We start from the raw sequence: 20,871 nt of genomic DNA, 5'->3' as shown, positions 1-20,871 counted from the left end.
ACTCACCTGTACCTGTCCTGGGCAATTATTTGATATCCCAGGCAAAGAAATCACTTATTCCACTGTCCTTTGATGGAGAAGTTATTCACTCTGTATGGACATCTCATTATCTCTTACCAGCTAATGTATCCATTCAGTAGCTCTGGGGTAGGTGTTGATAGTCCAAGATTCTGGTTTGTTCTCCATTGAAAGCAGGGCAGAGCTGACACATTCTCCTGCATTTGGAACATCTCCATTGAAATGCAGATCATTTAATCTGAGTTTCCATCTCAGCCGTACAAAAGTCTGTTCACAGAGAGGATCTAAAGTCTAAATGTGAAATCAATTGTGGATTAATTGAAGTCATAGTATCATTCTTGCTTAGTATGCCTCTGTTTTCATGCTTTTCATGGATTCTTTAAGAAAATTAATTACTGTTCCTGAGCACTTTCTCCTTTCCATGCGTCACCATACTGTCCTTTACTCATGTTTCCTTTTGAATAAAAAGATAAAATGACTCTAGACAGTTCATATTGGAAAAAAAAAAGAAATAGGTGGAAAAACAATTAGGTAATGCGAGTTTCATTTCCTTTAATCTGATTTCATTAATGAGGCTCTGTCCTTGTTCCTTTTAAAATATACGGTTAACTATTACCATTGTCTAGTGACTTCAGCCAGTTTGGGGGTTCTAGATAGTATACTTGTATCCTCGAAACTGAGCTCCTACCTTCTAGTTCAATCCACAGATTTCCATAGGTGAGGCCTGAGATAGGAATTTATGACTGTAGGACTTGGAGAAATGACATCTGCTTCTCCAAGTTGTTTCTTTCCATACTTTATTTCATCTAATACTTGTAGTTGGAGAGTGGGTGATGTGCATTTCTTCACAGGTTTAGCTGGCCGAGCAAGCAGCCCAGTTCTGTGTGCTCTCCTGAGTTAACACTCTACTTGCTGTTTTGTGCATGTTCTGAAAACTACAGAAGTATCAGAACATTCTTACCAAGTATAATTGTCATAATGGAAGGTAAAGAAGAGCCAGAATGTGATAATTGGAGCATAACCCATTTAGAGGGCTGTTGTTAGATACGGTTACCCTGAATTTCATCTAAAAGTGAACGTGACAGCCCAGTGCACCTTATAGGTGATGTATATAGTCACCAGCCTGCCTAGCCAACGAGTAGGTGTGTTTTGAACTATCTGCCAAGTGGACTTCAAGATTATCCCTAATAATGTGTGCTATAGCATGAAATTATGGAGTGAGAGTTATCGCAGAGAGGAAAGTGAGCAATTTCTTGGCCAAATGAAGGTGGGAAAGAGTGTTTCTGATGGAAGTTTCTATCTGGAAATCCTTTCCGAGTTTATTTGTTGTTTGTTACGTTTTTCCTGTTACAGACTGACTTGGCAATCCCTCTGAAGCTTTTGAACATGAGTTTATAGTTTAAGCAAGGTCAGGATAAGCTCTATTCTGACATCTGGTGGTGAATTGTGGCGAGTGGTGCAAAAAGACTTCAGGGGCTGATCTCATTTGCATAGGCATATCCACCCCGCCTAGTATGTGCTCACAGCAGCCCAAATGGTCACTTTGGCCACTGTAGGATCCCCAGTCTCTCTGTTATTGAGGCAGGGGGATAACGTGTTGTTACCCTGATTATGCGAATCAAGGACAGTGGAATAGTGGAACTGTTTTATGCCAGAGGGATTCGCCATAAACTAAGTAGCACTTGCTAGACAAGGGGCATGGGTTCCAAACCCAGTAAAGCTGAGAGAGGCTGTGGATGGTTATTTGTACCTGGTAATGGGGCCCTGTCTGAGGGCCTAAAACACCTTGTACATCAGGAAGGCCTTGGCCTTTTATTTAGAAAAGACCAAGCCCTTCTGCAAATTGCCACAGCTTTTTGTGGCGATTGCGGAACGCTTAAGAGGTCAACCAGTCTCGACACAGAGAATATCTTGCTGGATCACTGCATGTATCAGGGAGTGCTACGCTCTAGCAGGGGTCCCAGCCCCCCCTCACAGTGCACTCTATGAGGGCGATGGCTTCCTCCATGGCCTTCATGGGCCAGGTCCCAATCCTGGACATCTGCAGGGCCGTCACTTGGTCCTCCGACCACACCTTGCCAACCACTACGCGCTGTCACATCAGGCCAGGGAGGATGCTGTCCTGGGCAGGGCGGTGGAAGGTTAGAACGGTAACTCTTGTTCTTCGAGATGTGTTGCTCATGCCCATTCCAATCCCACCCGCCTCCCCTTCTTCGGAGTACTCCAGTAAGAAGGAACTGAGAGGATGGAGGGCCAGCAGGGGTATATATCGGCTGCCATACGGCGCCACTCCAGGAGGCTCCCTGCTGGCCCGACGGGTACTGCTGAGGGAAAAAAAATCTCCAATGACGCGTCCGCACTTTGCGTACACACCTTCATGGAATGGACATGAGCAATACATCTCGAAGAACAACAGTTACAAGGTAAGTAACCGTTCTTTCCGGAATAACTTATTTCAAAATTAATGTGCAGTGTAGACATAGCCTCAGTGACCCATCTGTACAATGGGAAGAAGCTGTGATGTGAGGCACTCAGATATTATGGTCATGGGTACACGTAAGTTCCACAGATAGAGTGGGAATTTTTCTAAACCGCTACTAGCCCTTCCTTGGGTTTTGGTCCCTTCTTTTCACTTATTTTCCTCCCATATCCCTCTTCTCTGAATGTAAACTTGGCTCAGAGCTTAACTGTATTTCTTCAGAATCCCCTGCCTTCTTTCTTCAACCCCACTCATACAAGGGTGTGACGTAGTGGGGGTACTTGCTGGGCAGTGGTGACCTCTGCTGTCTGGAGCAAGACCCAGCAGGGAAAACCTCACTATGCAAAGGTGATGCCAAACCTGTTGAACCAGACACCCCCATGGAGAGGAACAAAGGAAGGTGGATGCTGCCCTGGCTGGGGGGCAGGGCTGGAAGAGTGTGGGTTAGTTGCTGTCTGGGAGCATGGAGGAGATAGCCTAAGGAAAGGGGCTGGAGTTTAGGGGCCCAGTCTCCCCCATCTCAAGGGGGCCTGAGGCATCCTAGCCCAGCTCTGTGACCAGATTACATCTGTGCTGTGCTGTATCCTGGAGAGGCAATAAACGTCCTCTATTCCACCGGCTGGTGCAGTCTGTTTGTGCCATTTCGGGGTGCAGGAGACGGGGAACCCCCAACGCGCCGTCACAAAGGGACTCTTGTCTTCCTCTAAGCGGTTCCAGATTCTTCATTTAATTACCAGCCCTTTATTATCCTAATCACCAGGTTTCTGTTTGTAAACAAAACCGACTCTCTGCCCCAGGGGCACGAGCTGTGAGCAGGCCTGCTTGGGGTGGGGGGGACACACGGGCAGTTGCCCCTGGGCCTAGTGATTCAAAGGAGTCTGCGGCTCCCACCCACCACTGCTGCTACTGTGGCTGTGACAGTGGCCTGAGTCCCAAGCCTTTGAAATCACTGCCAAAGGGGGGAGGGGGCTGCAGCCTCCCTAGCTGGCACCCCTAGTTGAGTTAGCACTTACAGTCCATGTGACTGCAAGAGCTGTAAAAATCACTTATGATGAAGAAGCAATCCCATGAGTGTCTGATTTAACAGTGAAAAATCTACAAGAACCAACCTTAGTCCCTTTTGCTTTAATTGTGACAAAGCACATGGAAATGTATGCAATCTGTCCAGATATTCAGAGAGCTATATTAGTCTCTTTCAGAAAAAGTAGTGAGTCTGGTGGCATCTTAAAGTCCAACAAATGGATTAGGGCATAAGCTTTCATCAGATAAAACTCACTTCTTCAGATGCTTAAAGAGGAAAAAAAGACAGGGATACAAAGATGGGAGTGTAACATCAGTGCTAATTACATTAGTGTGGATATTGCTTCACTCCAACAGTGATGAGAAGGTCAGAGTACCTGAAGGAGAAATGAGAGAGCCAGTCCATGTTTCTATTAAAATCTCTTCTGCCAGTGTCAACTTTGCATATGAAATCCAGCTTAACATTGCAGTCTCTTTTTGCCTAAAAATGGCAACTTGCAAGTCAGTAACTGGGGAGTTTAAAGTGCGTTCCTTGACAATGTGATTCAGGGTAGCCAGACTTCCAATACGCCCTCGTCGGGAAAAGCAGTGTTCAGACTTGGATGTGCCTTGGGGCAGCAGCATTTTTCAGTAGGTAGCAGGAGTGCAGCAGCTTTGCTCATATTTGTCACTAATGATTCATTCCTGCTTCTAGTGAAGCTGACTGAAGTTTCACCATTTCATCTGCTGAGAACAGGACTCTGACTTAGGGCAAGTCTATGTTAGTGCATGACTGAGCTCTAAGGGTATGTCTAGACTGCATCCCTCTGTTGGCAGAGGGATGCAGATTAGGCAGTTCAACATTGCAAATGAGGCACAGATTTAAATATCCTGCACCTAATTTGCATAAAAATGGCCACCACGTTTTGCCGACTCGGCACTTTGTCGGCAAAAAGCGGCTGTCTAGAGGGGGATCTGTGGAGAAAGAAAGCCTTTTTCGACAGATCCCTTATGCCTTCTGGAAGGAGGTTTACAGGATCTGTCAAAAAAGGCTTTCTTTCTTGACAGATCCCCTTCTAGACTGCTGCTTTTTGCTGACAAAGTGCTGAGTCGGCAAAAATGGTGGCCATTTTTATGCAAATTAAGCACGGGATATTTAAATCCCCACTTCATTTGCAATGTCGACCTGCCTAATCTGCATCCCTCTGTCGACAGAGGGATGCAGTCTAGAGATACCCTAACTTTCTGGCTCAGTGGTGTAAAAAAGCATCCCTTCCCCTGAGTGCAGCAAGTTACAGCACTGTGAACTGGACTCCAGCACTGGGAGCTGCATTCCCAGCACTCTTCGCTACTCCCTTTGTGGAGGTGATTTACACAAAGTGCTGGGAGAGCTCTTTCCTAGCACGCCTGCCATAGCCACTCTTTCACTTAAAATGCTGCTGCGGGGCACTGCGACAGCTGTGCTTTCATTTTAGAAGAGTAGACAAAGCCTCAGATAAGAAGAAGCTTGCAGTGGAAGGATTTTTCCATGGTGCTGTAGTTCCCAGTGTCATCATTTTGCTACTTTTTCTCTTGGGGTGTGTCTAGACTACATGCCTCCTTCGACGGAGGCATGTAGATTAGCCAGATCGGAAGAGGGAAATGAAGCCGCGATTAAAATAATCGCGGCTTCATTTAAATTTAAATGGCTGCCCCGATCTGCCGATCAGCTGTTTGTCGGCAGATCGGGGGAGTCTGGACGCGATGCCCCGACAAAGAAGCCTTTCTTCATCGACACAGGTAAGCCTCGTGAAACCAGGTTTACCTGTGTCGATGAAGAAAGGCTTCTTTGTCGGGGCATCGCGTCCAGACTCCCCCGATCTGCCGACAAACAGCTGATCGGCAGATCGGGGCAGCCATTTAAATTTAAATGAAGCCGCGATTATTTTAATCGCGGCTTCATTTCCCTCTTCCGATCTGGCTAATCTACATGCCTCCGTCGAAGGAGGCATGTAGTCTAGACACACCCTTGGTGAGTAGTACCATGTGCTGTGTTTTATTTGTGTATTGAAAATCTTGGGATAAAACCCAGTTCAGCATGAACAAAGGAGGCAGAAATTGGGTCTTACTCTAATATGCCCATCATGCTCTGTCTGGATGCAGGTTCATAAATGAATAACTGTCAATGCTAGTTAGAGAGGACTTTTCCCAACTAAAGCTGTGATGAAAATCTTCCTACGTTTGGTAATCAAGAATGGTAAATTAGTATTCCCATGGAATCAATCTGCGTGATCAGTTTACAAGGAGACCAAGTGAAGATTAATTACTTACTTAGCTTCTCAATTAACTGTGTTTTGGTGTGAAAAGAGCTAAATTCCAAGCATAGTTTTTATCATTTTGAAATGTTCACATTAGAAAACAATGAATAATTCCTGCATAAACTGACATTCTTTTATAGGGTTTCCTCAGACCTTATCATGTTGCCTTAGTAACACATCTTTGGTCCCCATGACATTCAACCTTCGCATTCCTGGAGATGGACCTGGGGATCCAAGTGTTACCAGTTTTGTTCAGATCCTGGACATCACAAGAACATCGTGGAGAAACAGAGCCCAGGGAAATGACAAGCCAAAAGAATTTACCATAACACCCTGTAGTGGTACCATCCGCTCGCAAGGACTCCTGGATATTCAGGTACAGTGTATGTCAAACTACAGTTGAACAGGACAGGCTGATGGTTTTCAGAGCTAAAACAAGGCTTCTGTCATTGTTGGGTTGATTGTAATGTCAGTCATCCAAGAGCTTTTCATAACCCCTGTTGTGGGAGCACTCAAAGTGGTGCAGTTTGGCTTCTGAAACTGCAAGGTCCAGATTATGAATTTCAATCTCAGTAGCCACATATTAATGAGTTTCCAGATGTGGGTTTAGAGAACTTCTTAGAGCCATTGAACTCTGAGAGGAAGAAGAATTAGGATGGAAAATAGTAGTTAAAAAGTAATTTCTGTTTTGTTTTGTTAGGATTTGTCCTGCTTTGGGCAGGGGTTTGGACTTGATGACCTCCTTGAGGTCTCTTCCAACCCTATGATTCTTTATCACCAAAAATAGTTCACAGTCTTTCTCCTCACATTTGCTCTCCCACTAAGTCTCATTACATGCTGTAATCTCCGGGAGAAGGGACATTGAAAGTTAGGGTACCCATTAATGATCCCAGCAGCTTTGGGGCCAGATTTTGTTGTCAGTTATCCATTGTAAATTTAGAATAGCCCTATTCAAGTAGACTTCCTCTGGATTTACACTTGTGTAACTGAGAGCTAAATTTGGTGCCTTGATTTTAAAACCACAATGAATGTATTTAATTTACATGTATTCAGGAGACCTGGGTTAAAGGGAATCTTTTAAATCTTGCTACGAGGCTAAAGCAGCTAGAAGCATCATAAAAATGACTGTTTCCATTTGTGTAACTGATATTTAGTCATGTAACACTGAAAACCAAAGTTCTACCTCATTCTAGAGACAATGTGTAGTGTTTGGCTTGCATTTCAACTCATAGCCAAAATGTAGTACAATTATCTTTCATATTTAGCTACAGTTAAAAAACGATATATTGGATGGATTGCTACCATATCTGTAACATTAGCTTAAAAATCAAGGTATTTTTATCAGAAGGAGGTATCAAGCAAAGACGAACTCTGGCACAGCGATTTCCTCTTGTGTATGGATCCTGGTATGGGTTACGAAGCAGAATCCTATTTATGCTTTAGCATGGATGTTTGGAGAAGATAATCCTGTGCGGTTCCTTGATTCTTAACTTGGTTATACAAATAGCCTAAGTATTCACTTAGGGGCAAATTCAGCCTTGGTAAATGAACGCATTCAGGTCGGTGGGGTTGCACCTGGTGGTATTAAACTTGTATTTGGCCTGGTATCTCAATTCAGAGTTTGTCCAAATGTAACTTTGCCTCAAGGGGCCACCTGCTGTAAGTGAACCTAGAGATGAAGCTTTAGGCCAAAGTCATTGCGTTAAGCATTAGACTCACTGTCAAGGCTGTTCTCCACTCTGGCACTCTGAGTGCAGAAGGTGGGAATCTTCAAGAGACCTTAAAAATACCTTTCCTCTATAGGCTTCTGCTTAAAAACTTCCAAGATCACAGAATTTCTGGCCTTGGGAGATAGGCTGCCACCACCAAGTGAAAAACCCCTTTCTTCTTGAATCCAGGCAGAAGCACTAGGAACTTCTTCCAGGAGGATACCTCAAGCGCTTCTAAAACAAGAAAGCTTGAATAAAAAGAGAAAACAAATTGTAATCTCTGATAGCTGACCTCTCAGTCTTAGGCATGCATACGCAGACCTCCTATTACCTACTAGGACACAAGAATCAAATCACCACTTTTAAAAAGATGACTGTATTAAAAAAAAAGTTATACTTGATAAAGCATACTTGGTTGCTAGATGTTTTAAAGCAACTGAGAAAAGAACAATTTAGAAACACAGAGAAAAATTCCATCCCTGGGATACAGCTTAAGGTACAATGTGTGTGGGGGGGGGGGGGGGGAGAAGAGGGGGCACATGGATTTAGCACAGAGAAGTTTAACCAAACAACATAACACAGAAAATAACCGGATCACTTCTGAATAGGCATTTCACTATCTACATACAATCCATGCTTCAAGGTCCAGTCCATTTCCATGCCCAGTATTCTTTGGAGGCATGGTAGTTCTGCCTGGTTCAATTCATCTTGTTCCCCCAACTCCTGGTTTAAAACTCCCACAAAGAAAAACAGCAGACAGGTATATCTTCCCATTCAAATCTCAACAGCTTCTCCCATTGGCTGTCCTGGGTCCCTGCCAACACCCTTTAGCTACCTGAGTTTAACCCTTTAGTCAGTGAATGCTGGGATGTTCAGAAAGAGCCATCACACACCCACCAAGGGAAGAGGGGGAAAGGTCCTGAGCTGTGCTCTTTGGGAGGGCATAATGCTCCTAGAGGATGGGAGATGCAGACTTCAGCACACTTGATTTTTAATTCATACCCCTTGCAGTGCATGGGACTGGTCACATCCCTGAGCCAGCAGACCATGGGCCATTGTGACATGGAACATATACAGCTGTCATAGCCATTCCACAGCTCTAGCTAGCATGGCTGCTGTGTGGGAGCGGACATTAGTCCTCCACCTGCATAGGACAGGACAGGTTATGTTTTTGGCCTTTTGGGTTTGTTATTGTGCTATCTAATGTAAGAAATTAACAAATATAGGTGTCTTCACAGTTACATTTTCTATTTTGCAATATGTCCGAACTCTTTGGGAATTTTAACTTCTCATTCAACTGTGAACTCATCTCCAGATAGACCAAAGCAGAGACACACTCCTTTTTACAGAGTAGTGGCTAAAATAAATCAGAGAAAACAAGCAACAGTGTCATCTCTGATGCACACACAAGTATGGAAGGATTCTAGATGATGGTGTGTTTGCTAAAACACAAAGGTGGCCAGGGCGACTCTTGGCTCCTTTTCATTCTCAGTGACAACAAATTTAGAAAGACCATCCCTACAGACGCCTTTGAGTGCTCAGTACCAAGCTGTAGAGCTTGTTGAACTGCTGCTTTCTAAGCCATCATGGACATCCATTATCATTTAAAGTTATCTTCCTTCGGGAAATGAAAAATTATTTGCATTGGTGAAGTCACCATTTCCCCATTTTTCCATTCTGTGGATCCCTTTGTATTATTAATAATAATAAAAAAGATCCTGGAGTCCATCTCTGGTCCTAGATTTCCTAATCCCTTATAGTTTTTTCTTAAAATGTTTCCTTAATGATCCACCAGAAAATGGTTCCTGGACCAGTGGTGGTTCAAAGATCCTCATCTGAGACCTATTGAACAGTGCAACCTTACTCAACAGAGACCTTGTCCAGCAAATGATCTCCAAGTTCCAGAAGTCCTACAAAAGGGAAGAAGTTGCTGAATGAGCACCCCATCTGAGAGAACGCTTTTGAAAATAAATATTTGTTCTCCTTTTCCTGCTCTAGGTGACCTTCTGTTCCAACACTGTGAAGAAATATGAACTGGCATTGGTGGTGGATGTGGCTGGTATTGGAGAGGAAGTACTGGCACTTCTAATCACAGCAAGGTATTGATACACCCTTGCAAGCATTCCTCCCTTGTCCCTGATTGCCATTCATTTCACCCTGAGTACTGTACTTAACACAGGTTTTGACAAAAGCAGTGTACAGCTGCTCCCCGAGTTGCGAATGGTTAAGTTACGACCATTCACGCTTACGACCAAAGCTCCCATGGAGCGGTCATAAAGGCGGTCCCCGAGTTATGAACGCGACCTGCGCTTACAAACAGCGCAGTTGCGTGTAACTCAGTGGGGTCTGAGTTACGAATGGATCGAGTTATGGCCAAGTGTTTGGTTCGTAACTCGGAGAGAGGCTGTATTCACTTCCTGCAATGAAAAATCTGTTTGGCATGAAGACATCTGAGGCATAGATGTCAGCACAATTGGGGGGAAGGGGGAGAGCTAATTTCAGACAATTAGCACGTTGATTAATAGTGAAGAGTTTAAGACCAAATGAATTATAGCTAGAACTAAACAAAAGACAGCAATGAAGGAGTATTATTCTTTGCTGTATAGATTGAACTCAGCTTCATCTGCTTTCCTCTAGTTTAAGTTATTCGCCATCACAAATTTGAGCCATGGAACATTTTTCCTGGGTCAGATAGTGTAGGACTTTAACTTGTTTGACTTCAGTGCAGTTACATTTGGCCCTGCATGTATAATTGTGTATATATATAGATTGAGGGCAGTTTTAAAAGACCTTGATACTGGCTTAGTACTACTCCCTTTGAAGTCACTATGAACTTTAGGGACTGCAGCCAAGGGACTTGGGCTAAGGGGGTGGGGGATGGAGTCCCCTCAGCCTGGGACTTATGGGTTGCAGCCCCTAAAAACCCTGTGTTCTGGGCTAGCCCTTCCTTGCGTGGGGAGGCGGGGGAGCTGCATTTGCCTGGAGGCTCCACCCTCACTACTCCCATTGGCTGAGAATTCTGTCCAATGGGAGCTACAGGGGATGGTGCCTGCAGGCCTGGAGTCACCTGTTCCTTCCCACCACCAAAGGGGAGCTAGAGATGTGCCAGGTAAGTGCCCTGAACCCCAACCCCCTGTTCCAGCGCTGAGTCCCCTCCCACACCCTAACTCCCTTCCAGACTCCTCACCCATAGCTCCTGCACTCCAGACCCCTTGGCCTCAGCTTGGAGCCTTCACCCTTCTGAGGCACCCCAAATGCCTCATTGCCAGCCCTATCCTAGGGACCACACCCCTTGTTAGAGCCCTCACCTTTCCAGCACCCACCTTCCTGCCCAAACCCACAGCCCCTTCCTGCACACTGAACCTCTCATTGTGGCCCTACACCAGAGCCTAGGGAGCCCCACAAAATCTGATAGTCCTGGGCCCGTATAAGAGTTAATTCACATGAACACAGATTTGGCAGAAGGCTTTAGCTGCACATTCCTTCCATGCTGAAAACACAGAAAATACAAACCAACCAGTACAAATCATCCAGGCTAAGATAGCTCAGGATGCCAGCTGGATCCCACTCTGAGAAATTGTGCCCTGTTTGACTGCTTGCCAGGATTAACAGAGCACTGTGGAGTAAAAACCCAGAGCAGGTTCTCCATGTATCCTTAACCAGTGGTTGTTGATTAAGAAGTGAATAAAAAGAATGTTAAGATGATTAATGACTGCATGGGTAAACAGCCTCTTTGTGACAATGACAAATATGTTACGCTCCATTTCATCATAATCTGGGAATAAACACATACTATATTTTCTTGGTGTTTTGGGGGGCTAGGTGTGTTGTTCCTCCTCTGCGTGTGGTTAATCCTGTGGTGACGTTTGGACGGTGTTTCCTGAAGTTCCCATACCAGCAGATGGTGATGCTAATGAATGACACTGAGCTTCCAGGATGCTATGGAGTTCTCCCTCAGGTTTGTCATCTCATCCTCCCTTTCTGCTGCTTTTCACCCATTTCTATGGGGCTCTCTGCGAATAGAAGGGTTTTCCCAGCTCTGATACTGTGGGGGTGGTGTTTCTAGCCTCCCTTGCTCTGGATATGAGAATGTTTAAGTTCTCTTCTTTGGAACTCGCTTGCAGGTGAGCACTTACAAAGTTCTTAAAGGGGAGGGTCCCACAGCACCGAGAGCAGGAGTGATTCACACAATACACTATAAACAGCAAGGGTCTCTTTCTGAGAGAGGCTGTAGTTCACAAGAGGAACCCGAAGAAAGCCATTGACTGATCCATGGCTGGTGTCTGTATGGCATGCCCTGACATTTCATGGTGTAACCCATTTTACAAGAGGAAGGGGGAACAATTCAAAGCCTTCTGTGAGCTCTGTTGATGACTCAGCAGTAAGATGGGTTGAAGAGGTGCAGCTGCTGATCTGGTGGTGGTATAGTTACGCATTGGGCATTCATTGGTTAGAAAGTGGGGGGTCGGTGTTAACTTGCACTGGTCCACAAGATTGTCAAAGTAAGCAGACCATGCAAGCCAGGGTTCCATTTCACTGCTGGCGAAAGTCAGGCTGCAGTCTGGCAACAGAAAGGTAACTGGCATGTGGGCATTTCGGCCTCACAAATCCATATGCCACAGGAGGACTGGAGCCAGCCAAGGAAGAGCTGGGGCGAGAGTGCCTGGAAGGTACACTGACTCAGCATATATTCCTGGGCGCTCCATTGGTGAGCCCCACAGAGAGCCCCAGATGGAACTGCTGCCTTGGTCCTAAGGTGAAAATCTCTGGGAGACATCTCTCCTGAGAGCAGCGGAACCCGGAAGGAGCTGAAGGGGAGAGTTGCTTTTCTTGCTGTCTCACATGTACATGCCAGTAAAAGTACCCCCCATTGTATGTGATTTGATATTCTCTGTTGCTTGAAATACCCTCACACAATTGAAAATGATGTCTTTCCCTCCTCTTTCAGCTATATCCATCGGGCAGACATAGACACTATTCCATATTTGGGGGCACCAGCCAACACAGCCACTGTTTTCTCTCATTGCTTTGAGTAACTAAGGAAGCCTAAAGATGCTTGGAACAGGCACTCCTGGCATTCAATCTCTGGCTGGCTTGGTTGCCTTTAGGTGATGCCTTGAGCAAGTAAATGACTGTACTATGTCCTGGAAAGGCCTAGGCAGCTGAAGGTCAGAAGGGCCTATTGTAACCCAGGCAAGATAATCACGTCCAGTAATTCCTGACTCATACCTATGATTTCTGTAGAGCCAAGAGCAGGTCCCTTAGAATCACAGAATCATAGAATACTAGGACTGGAGGGGACCTCGAGAGGTCATCGAGTCCAGTCCCCTGCCCTCATAGCAGGACCAAATCTCTCCAGAGATGGGGATTCCACAATCTCCTTGGGCAATTTATTCCAGTGTTTAACCACCCAGACAGTTAGGAACTTTTTCCTAATGTCCAACCTAAACCTCCCTTGCTGCAGTTTAAGCCCATTGCTTCATGTTCTATCCTCAGAGGCCAAGATGAACACGTTTTCTCCCTCCTCCTTATGACACCTTTTTAGATACCTGAAAACTGCTATCATGTCCCCTCTCAATCTTCTCTTTTCCAAACTAAACAAACCCAATTCCTGCAGCCCTCCTCTATAGCTCATGTTCTCTAGACCTTTAATCATTCTTGTTGCTCTTCTCTGGACCCCCTCCAATTTCTCCACATCTTTCTTGAAATGTGGTGCCCAGCACCAGACACAAGACTCCAACTGAGGCCTAATCAGCGCAGAGTAGAACAGAAGAATGGCTTCTCGTGTCTTGCTCACAACACACCTGTTAATGCAGCCCAGAATCATGTTTGCTTTTTTTGCAACAGCATCACAATGATGACTCATATTCAGCTTGTGGTCCACTCTAACCCCTAGATCCCTTTCTGCCGTACTTCTTCCTAGACAGTCGCTTCCTATTCTGTATGTGTGAAACTGATTTGTTCCTTCCTAAGTGGAGTACTTTGTATTTGTCTTTATTAAACTTCATCCTATTTACCTCAGACCATTTCTCCAATTTGTCCAGGTCATTTTGAACTATGACCCTATCCTCCAGATTAGTCACAACCCCTCCCAGCTTGGTATCATCTGCAAACTTAATAAGCGTACCTTCTATGCCATTATCTAAATGGTCGATGAAGATATTGAACAGAGCCGGTCCCAAAACAGACCCCTGCGGAACCCCACTTGTTATATCTTTCCCGCAGGATTGTGAACCATTAGTAACTACTCTCTGAGTACGGTTCTCCAGCCAGTTATGCACCCATCTTATAGTAGCCCCATCTAAGTTGTATTTGCCTAGTTTATTGATAAGAATATCATGCAAGACCGTATCAAACGCCTTACTAAAGTCTAGGTATACCACATCCACTGCTTCTCCCTTATCCATATGACTTGTTATCCTATTAAAGAACTCTATCAGATTGGTTTGACATGATTTGTTCTTTACAAATCCATGCTGGCTGTTCCCTATCACCTTGCCACCTGTTTACAGATGATTTCTTTAATTACTTGCTCCATTATCTTCCCTGGCACAGAAGTTAAACTAACTGGTCTGTAGTTTCCTGGGCTGTTCTAATTTCCCTTTTTATAAATGGGCACTATATTTGCCCTTTCCAGTCTTCTGGAATCTCTCCTGTCTCCCATGATTTTCCAGAGATGATAGCTAGAGGCTCAGATACCACCTCTATCAGCTCCTTGAGTATTCTAGGATGCATTTCATCAGGCCCTGGTGACTTGCAGGCATCTAACTTTTCTAGGTGATTTTTAACTTTTCTTTTTTTATTTTATCTTCTAAACCTATCCCCTTCCCACTAGCATACACTGTTAGGCATTCCTTGACTTCTCAGTGAAGACCGAAAAAAAGAAGTCATTAAGCATCTCTGCTATTTCCAAATTTCCTGTTGTTGTTTCTCCCTCCTCACTGACCAGTGGGTCTACCTACCCTGTCCTTGGTCTTCCTCTTGCTTCTAATGTATTTATAAAAAGTCGTCTTGTTTCCCTTTATGCCTGTAGTTAGTTTGAGCTCATTTTGTGCCTTTGCCTTTTTAATCTTGCCCCTGCATTCCTGTGTTGTTTGCCTATCTTCATTCTTTGTAATTCGTCCTACTTTCCATTCTTTATAGGAGTCCTTTTTTATTTTTAGATCATGCAAGATCTCGTGGTTAAGCCAAGGAGGTCTTTTGCCATATTTTCTATCTTTCCTATGCAGCGGAATAGCTTGCTTTTGGGCCCTTAACAATGTCCCTTTGAAAAACTGCCAACTCTCCTCAGTTGTTTTTCCCCTCAGTCTTGATTCCCATGGGACCTTACCTATCAGCTTTCTGAGCTTACCAAAATCCGACTTCCTGAAATCCATTGTCTCTATTTTGCTGTTCTCCCTTCTACCCTTTCTTAGAATTGTTAACTCTGTGGCTGTGTCTACGTTGGCACGATCTTGCACAAAAGTGGTCTGTCTATACTGGCCACGAGTTCTTGCGCAAGAACACTGGCGTTCTAATGTGTGAAATCAGTGCTTCATGCACAAGAACTATGACGCTCCCGCTCAGGAATAAGCCCTCTTGCGCAACTGTTCTTGCACAAGAGGCCAGCATAGACAGGCAACATGAATTACTTGCATAAGAAAGCCCTATGGTTAAAATGGCCATAAGAGCTTTCTTGCGCAAGAGAGCATCTACACTGGCATGGATGCTCTTGCGCAAAAGCACATGCCAGTGTAGATGCTCTCTTCTGGAAGAGTTTTTGCACAAGAACTTTTTGCACGCAAAAGAGTTCTTACGCAAGATCATGCCAGTGCAGATATAGCCTATGATTTCATGATCACTTTCTCCCAAGCTGCCTTCCACTTTCAAATTCTCAACCACTTCCTCCCTATTTGTTAGGATCAAATCTAGTTCAGCTTCCCCCCGGTAGCTTTTTCAACCTTCTGAAATAAAAAGTTGTCTCCAATGCAGCCCAAGAACTTATTGGATAGTCTGTGCCCTGCTGTGTTATTTTCCCAACATATATCTGGATAGCTGAAGTCCCCCGTCACCACCAAATCTTGGGCTTTGGATGATTTTGTTAGTTGTTTTAAAAAAAGCCTCGTCCACTTCTTCCACCTGGGTAGGTGGCCTGTAGTAGACTCCTAGCATGACATCACCCTTCTATAGAAACATTCCAATAGTGTGTATTATCCCACCAAGTTTCTGTGATGCCAACAGTGTCATAATTGTACTTATTTATTAGCACTTCCAGTTCTTCCTGCTTGTTTCCCATACTTCTCGCATTTGTATATAGGCATCTAAGATACTGATTTGACCTTGCCTCACATTTTTGCCCTGACCCTCCTTTCTCTCTGCCATTATAGCCCATGCTCCCTCCCATTTCCGACCCATCTCCCAGATCTCCATGTTCTCCACTTACTCATGGGCTTTGCTCACCTGTCCTCATCGAACCTAGTTTAAAGCCCTCCTCACTACGTTAGCCAGTCTGTGTCCAAATAGGGTCTTCCCCCTCCTCGAAAGGTGAACGCCATCTCTGCCCTGCAGTCCTTCCTGGAATAGTATCTCATGGTCGAGGAAGCCAAAGTCCTCCTGGCGACACCATCTTTGCAGCCAGGCGTTCACCTCCAGGATGCACCTGTCTCTGCCTGGGCCCCTATCTTTGACAGGAAGGATCGAAGAGAATACCACCTGCGCTCCACACTCCTTCACCCGTACTCCCAGAGCCCTGTAGTCACTCTTGATGTGCTCAGTGTCACACCTTGCAGCATCATTTGTGCCCACATGGATGAGTAGCGTGGGGTAGTAGTCAGAGGGCGGATAATCCTCGACAATGCCTCTGTAACATCTCGGATACGGGCCCCCGGCAGACAGCACGTCCCGAGATGAAATGTTAGGGCGACAGATGGGCACCTCCATCCCCCTCAGAAGAGAGTCTCTGACCACCACTACCCTATGTTTCCTATTCCCAGTGGTGGCAGCAGACCTCCCAGCCTTGGGGGTACAAGGCTTCTCCTCCTCTGTTGTAGGGGGTGATTCCTTATCTCCTGTATAAAGAAGGGCATAATGGTTTCCTAGTACCACAGTGGGAGGGTTCGGAGCAGGGGTGGAGCACTGCCTGCTACCAGAAGTAACCAGCTGCCAGTGTCCACCCTGAGCCATCTCCTCCTCAACCAGTGGTGTGGCCGCAGTCCTGTGTACTGGGACAGCTACCTCAGCTGTCTCCTCATCAACACGATCCAGGAACTGCTCGTGGATTCGAGTGCTCCTCAACCTAGCCACCTCCTCCTAAAGCTCTCCCACCTGCTGCCAGAGAGATTCCACCAGCAGGCACCTTTCGCATTGGATGATCTCCCCAGTCTGGATATCAGTAAGTGGGACTTGCAAGCCACAGTCCCTGCAAAACTACACACGGATCTGGGTAGAGGCATCCATGCTCAGGTGCTCTGTCTGGCTACAGGCACAGGTGGAGGAGACAGGAGCAGAGCTGACACAGGTATTGCGGGTCTTCCTGACCATCATAGGCCTCCCTCTGTCAAACTCCCTCTCAAACTCCCCTGTCTGCAGCCCCCTGTCTGCTTTCGCTCCCTGGTCGCTCTGCCTCTGGCTTTTAAAGCCTGCTTGCCTAGGCCAGGCCTGCCCCCTCGTGAGTCACACAGGGGAAGGCTGACCAGATGCAATCAAGAGAGCAATTGAGGGAACAAAGGGTCAGGCACTCAGTCCCAACTGCCACAGCAGCTGAAACTGAAACTTCAGTCACCTGAAATCAGATTCAGAATTCAAGAAACAAAATTCAGACAGTCGAGCAAACTCACTAACACCAAAAGCGAGTACTCACTCTCACCAGGTAGCCTGTTCAGTGGTGGGATCTCTTGCAGTCCCTCTCAAACTCCCCTGTCTGCAGCCCCCTGTCCACTTAGAAAGAGACCCAGTCTTGATTTAAAGACTGCAGGTGCTGGAGAATCCAGGGGTGAGCTGTTCCAATGGTTAATTACCCTCTGTGACGTAGTGGGGGTACCTTGCTAGGGCTGTGGTGACCTCTGCTGTCTGGTCATTATGCAAAGGGGGTTCCAAACCTGTCCGACCAGCTACCCCCCATGGGGAGAAACAAAGGAAGGTGGAATGACGCTCCTGGCTGGGGGGCAGGGCTGGAGGAGAGTTAGTTTCGTTTCTGTCTGGGAGCATGGAGGAAGCAGCCTCAGCAACAGGCTAGGGGGTTTAGAAGCCGAGACCCCCTCCCCCATATCAAGGGGGGCTGAGGCATCCTAGGCCTGCCCTGGAACCTGATGACATCTGTGCTGTGCTGTATACTGGAGAAGCAATAAACCACCTCTATTCTACTGGCTGGCGGAGTCTGTTCGTGCCATTTCGGGGGTGCAGGAGGCGGGGGATCCCAACATGCCATCACACCCTCCTTGTTAGAAAAGAGCTCCTTCAGCATGTTTTATCATCTACCTCTGAGTGAAATTCCACACTTGTCTGTGCATCGCTTCAATCCCACATCAGTCCTCGGCATAGGCCTTGTGGCAGCTCTTCCCCCTTTGAATCCAGCGCTCTGCACTTGTCTCTTTCAAACTATGCATTAATTGTATTTGTATAAATGTCAAGGAATGGAAAGTTTCCAAAGAAGACAATGTTCTGGTTATGTCTCGCCACAGGAGGACGAGGAGAAGCCCTCTGTGCTGTATTCCAGCCCCAGGCCTTGTGGCATTATTCAGCCTCATGACACGGTGGAGATCCCTTTAACACTGGCAGCCCAGATGACTGGACAGCAGGACACTGTGGCTTCCATAGCCATGTTTGGGAGTAAAGAATCACCCCTGGTGAGCCTCTGATGGCAGAATATGCCGTGTGTTTGAAACGGTGCTCTCTGGAGTGAGGGGTCCTGTGCTCTTTCGGTGGTGTACACAGCATGCTCAGATTCAGACGCTTTAGCTCTTTGCAGGGACTTTTCTGGTGAATTCAAAAGCTGCAAACTCAGGTCATGACAGTGTTAATTGTTACTGTGATACCCTCTCACTGACACTAGAAGTCAGACAATTTGAAGTTACTTGACCGTCTCATACCAGTAATGAGGAGGTAGGCATAGTTGGCGAGCTGTAACAGCCTGTGATACCCAGGCTCTGCCAGTGTTGGGGTCCTGCCCTTCCTGCAGGTGAGCAGTTCTGCTTGGGGTGTTCTCCCTTGCTTGCTCAGCCTGGCTGTAGAGCGCAGCCTTGGCAGCAGTCTGGCTGCTGTGTCTGCCTGCCAAGGGAGCAGGGGAGGGAGACACAGGGCATGCCCCCCTTCCCCACCTCCAGGGAGCCTTCCTGCCTGGGGCCTGGGTGAGTGTGTGTGGTGTGGGAGTGGGGGAAGAGAATAACCATGCCAGAATGGGCTGTCAGCATCGATGTGCATGAGCTAGGGTACTAAAGGATTGATGGAAGCTTAATCAGCCATTAACCAAAAGGAAGGCTGACGTTTTCAAAGCAGTCCAGAGGATGTGGGCTTTCCTTAAAGTGAAGGGAAGTGGTGCAGCTGACTCCCCTGGACGGCACTGAAAGTCTGAACTTAGGTCTACAGCCCTCTTCCTGGCATTGGAACATGTGGACTAATGGCTAGAGACTTGCTCAATGGAGGAAGGTGAGTTTTGCCATCCAGGCTGAAGTTAGCCAAAGAAGCGGTTTGTAAAGATAAGACACATTAACCAAAGGAAGGGTGGAGGCTTCTCCCAGATAGAATTTCCCAACCTTTTAGTGGCTGGTGTATTTTTCAGACAATGGTGAGCTTGTAAAGATTTTACCTTGGATTAATGGCATGTACTTTCAGCGTTAGCTTCTCTTTAATGGGGTGAATTAATATGTCAGACCCTATCCTCATGAGTGCTGTGAATTGTGGGATCTTAACAGTTTCTGAGGGAAAACTAATAGCACTTCAGTTAACTCATGTGTACCCGTTAAGCTGGAGTTTAATGCCCAGCATTTGGCTTTCTCTCAAATGCAGCAAACGTCTGAATTGTGCTGATAGACCGCTCGCCATGCATACACACAGTACACACTTGCATGTCTTGTGACTCAGACTGCCTCAGGTTTGAATTTTCTCCAAGCTCTGCCCTGCATCTTTAACCTAAGTTTTCCCCACTAGTGGACCATTGTGAGCAGTGTGCTAAGCACTCCACTGATGGTTGGTGTCAGATTTGTGGACCTTACCTTGCTCTCTCTTGCACTGATGCCACTCTGAGGTCAGTGGAGTCACTCTAAATGTAGTTCAGTGACACAGAAAGAAGAGCGTGGGGTAATAATGCCCAGCAGCTTGAATCTGCTCTTGCCCTTCTCAGGGTATGTCTACACTACCCCGCTAGTTCGAACTAGCGGGGTAATGTATGCATACTGAACTTGCTAATGAAGCCCGGGATTTGAATTTCCCGGGCTTCATTAGCACAAAGCCGGCGCCGCCATTTTTAAAAGCCGGCTAGTGCGAACCCCGTGCCGCGCGGCTACACGCGGCACGGGCTAGATAGTTCGAACTACGTAGCCATTCCGCACTAGCCGTTCCACGAGGCGTACAGATAGTTCGGAATGGCTACGTAGTTTGAACTATCTAGCCCGTGCCGCGTGTAGCCGCGCGGCACGGGGTTCGCACTAGCCGGCTTTTAAAAATGGCGGCGCCGGCTTTGTGCTAATGAAGCCCGGGAAATTCAAATCCCGGGCTTCATTAGCAAGTTCGGTATGCATACATTACCCCGCTAGTTCGAACTAGCGGGGTAGTGTAGACATACCCTCAGAGGGCAGTCTTTTGCAGCTGCTCCTAGCTATGCCAGCCCTCCAGGGCTGTATTGCCTTGTATTTTACTTGCAGTTTAAATTTGCTGCAAGGACTCCTACATATTAGGGAGCTGGTTCAGTACAGCCAGAGATTTACCTGCAGCCTGCCTGTCACCGGGAACAATTTTGCAGCTGACTACTATCAAAATTGGTGGTCATTCAGTACTGCAGCTGACTGCCAGAGGACAGATTTCATTTCCAAAGGATTTAAACTAAGTGACACTGTCCCCATCAACAGAGCCAGCAGGACCTTCATAGCAATGTCTTGTCCCTCATCCTCCTTTTCCTTTTATCTCCTTTTCCTGGTGAGCAATGGCCTGTTAAGTGCTGCGGCTAAAAACACTTGCAAATAGTTTAAGTGAAGCATTTAAAAAAATATTAACCACTTCCCTGCAGACTGACATAAGATGTACAGGCAGTCCCTGACTTAGGCAGATCCGACTTACGTCGGATCCGCAGTTACGAACACGGGCTGCGGGACCACGTGGTCCCGCCGCCCGTGTACTCCCCGGCAAGAAAAGCTGCTCCACGTCTCCCTGGTCTGCAGACCAGGAAGACGCGGAGCAA

The 20,871-nt window shown here is 46.4% G+C and overlaps 1 protein-coding gene across 4 annotated transcripts in view; it reads left to right on the top strand.

Annotated features, from left to right (window-relative positions):
- The window catches only part of HYDIN (HYDIN axonemal central pair apparatus protein), a 389,718-nt gene that overhangs the window by 184,182 nt on the left and 184,665 nt on the right, over window positions 1-20,871 (top strand). For 3 of the 4 annotated variants that reach the window (XM_075940644.1, XM_075940645.1, XM_075940646.1), the window contains 4 exons: window positions 5,934-6,169; window positions 9,501-9,601; window positions 11,325-11,460; window positions 18,161-18,325. In XM_075940644.1, coding sequence (XP_075796759.1) covers window positions 5,934-6,169; window positions 9,501-9,601; window positions 11,325-11,460; window positions 18,161-18,325 — 638 coding nt within the window. Of the gene's footprint in view, window positions 1-5,933; window positions 6,170-8,041; window positions 8,665-9,500; window positions 9,602-11,324; window positions 11,461-18,160; window positions 18,326-20,871 lie in introns of those variants that run through there. The other variant, XM_075940647.1, reaches the window with a different exon arrangement.

Source organism: Pelodiscus sinensis, chromosome 12 (genome assembly GCF_049634645.1).
Source record: "Pelodiscus sinensis isolate JC-2024 chromosome 12, ASM4963464v1, whole genome shotgun sequence".
NCBI lineage: Eukaryota > Metazoa > Chordata > Testudines > Trionychidae > Pelodiscus > Pelodiscus sinensis.
The sequence above is the reverse complement of the archived record's forward strand: the minus strand, read 5'-3'. Positions and strand labels throughout refer to the sequence as shown.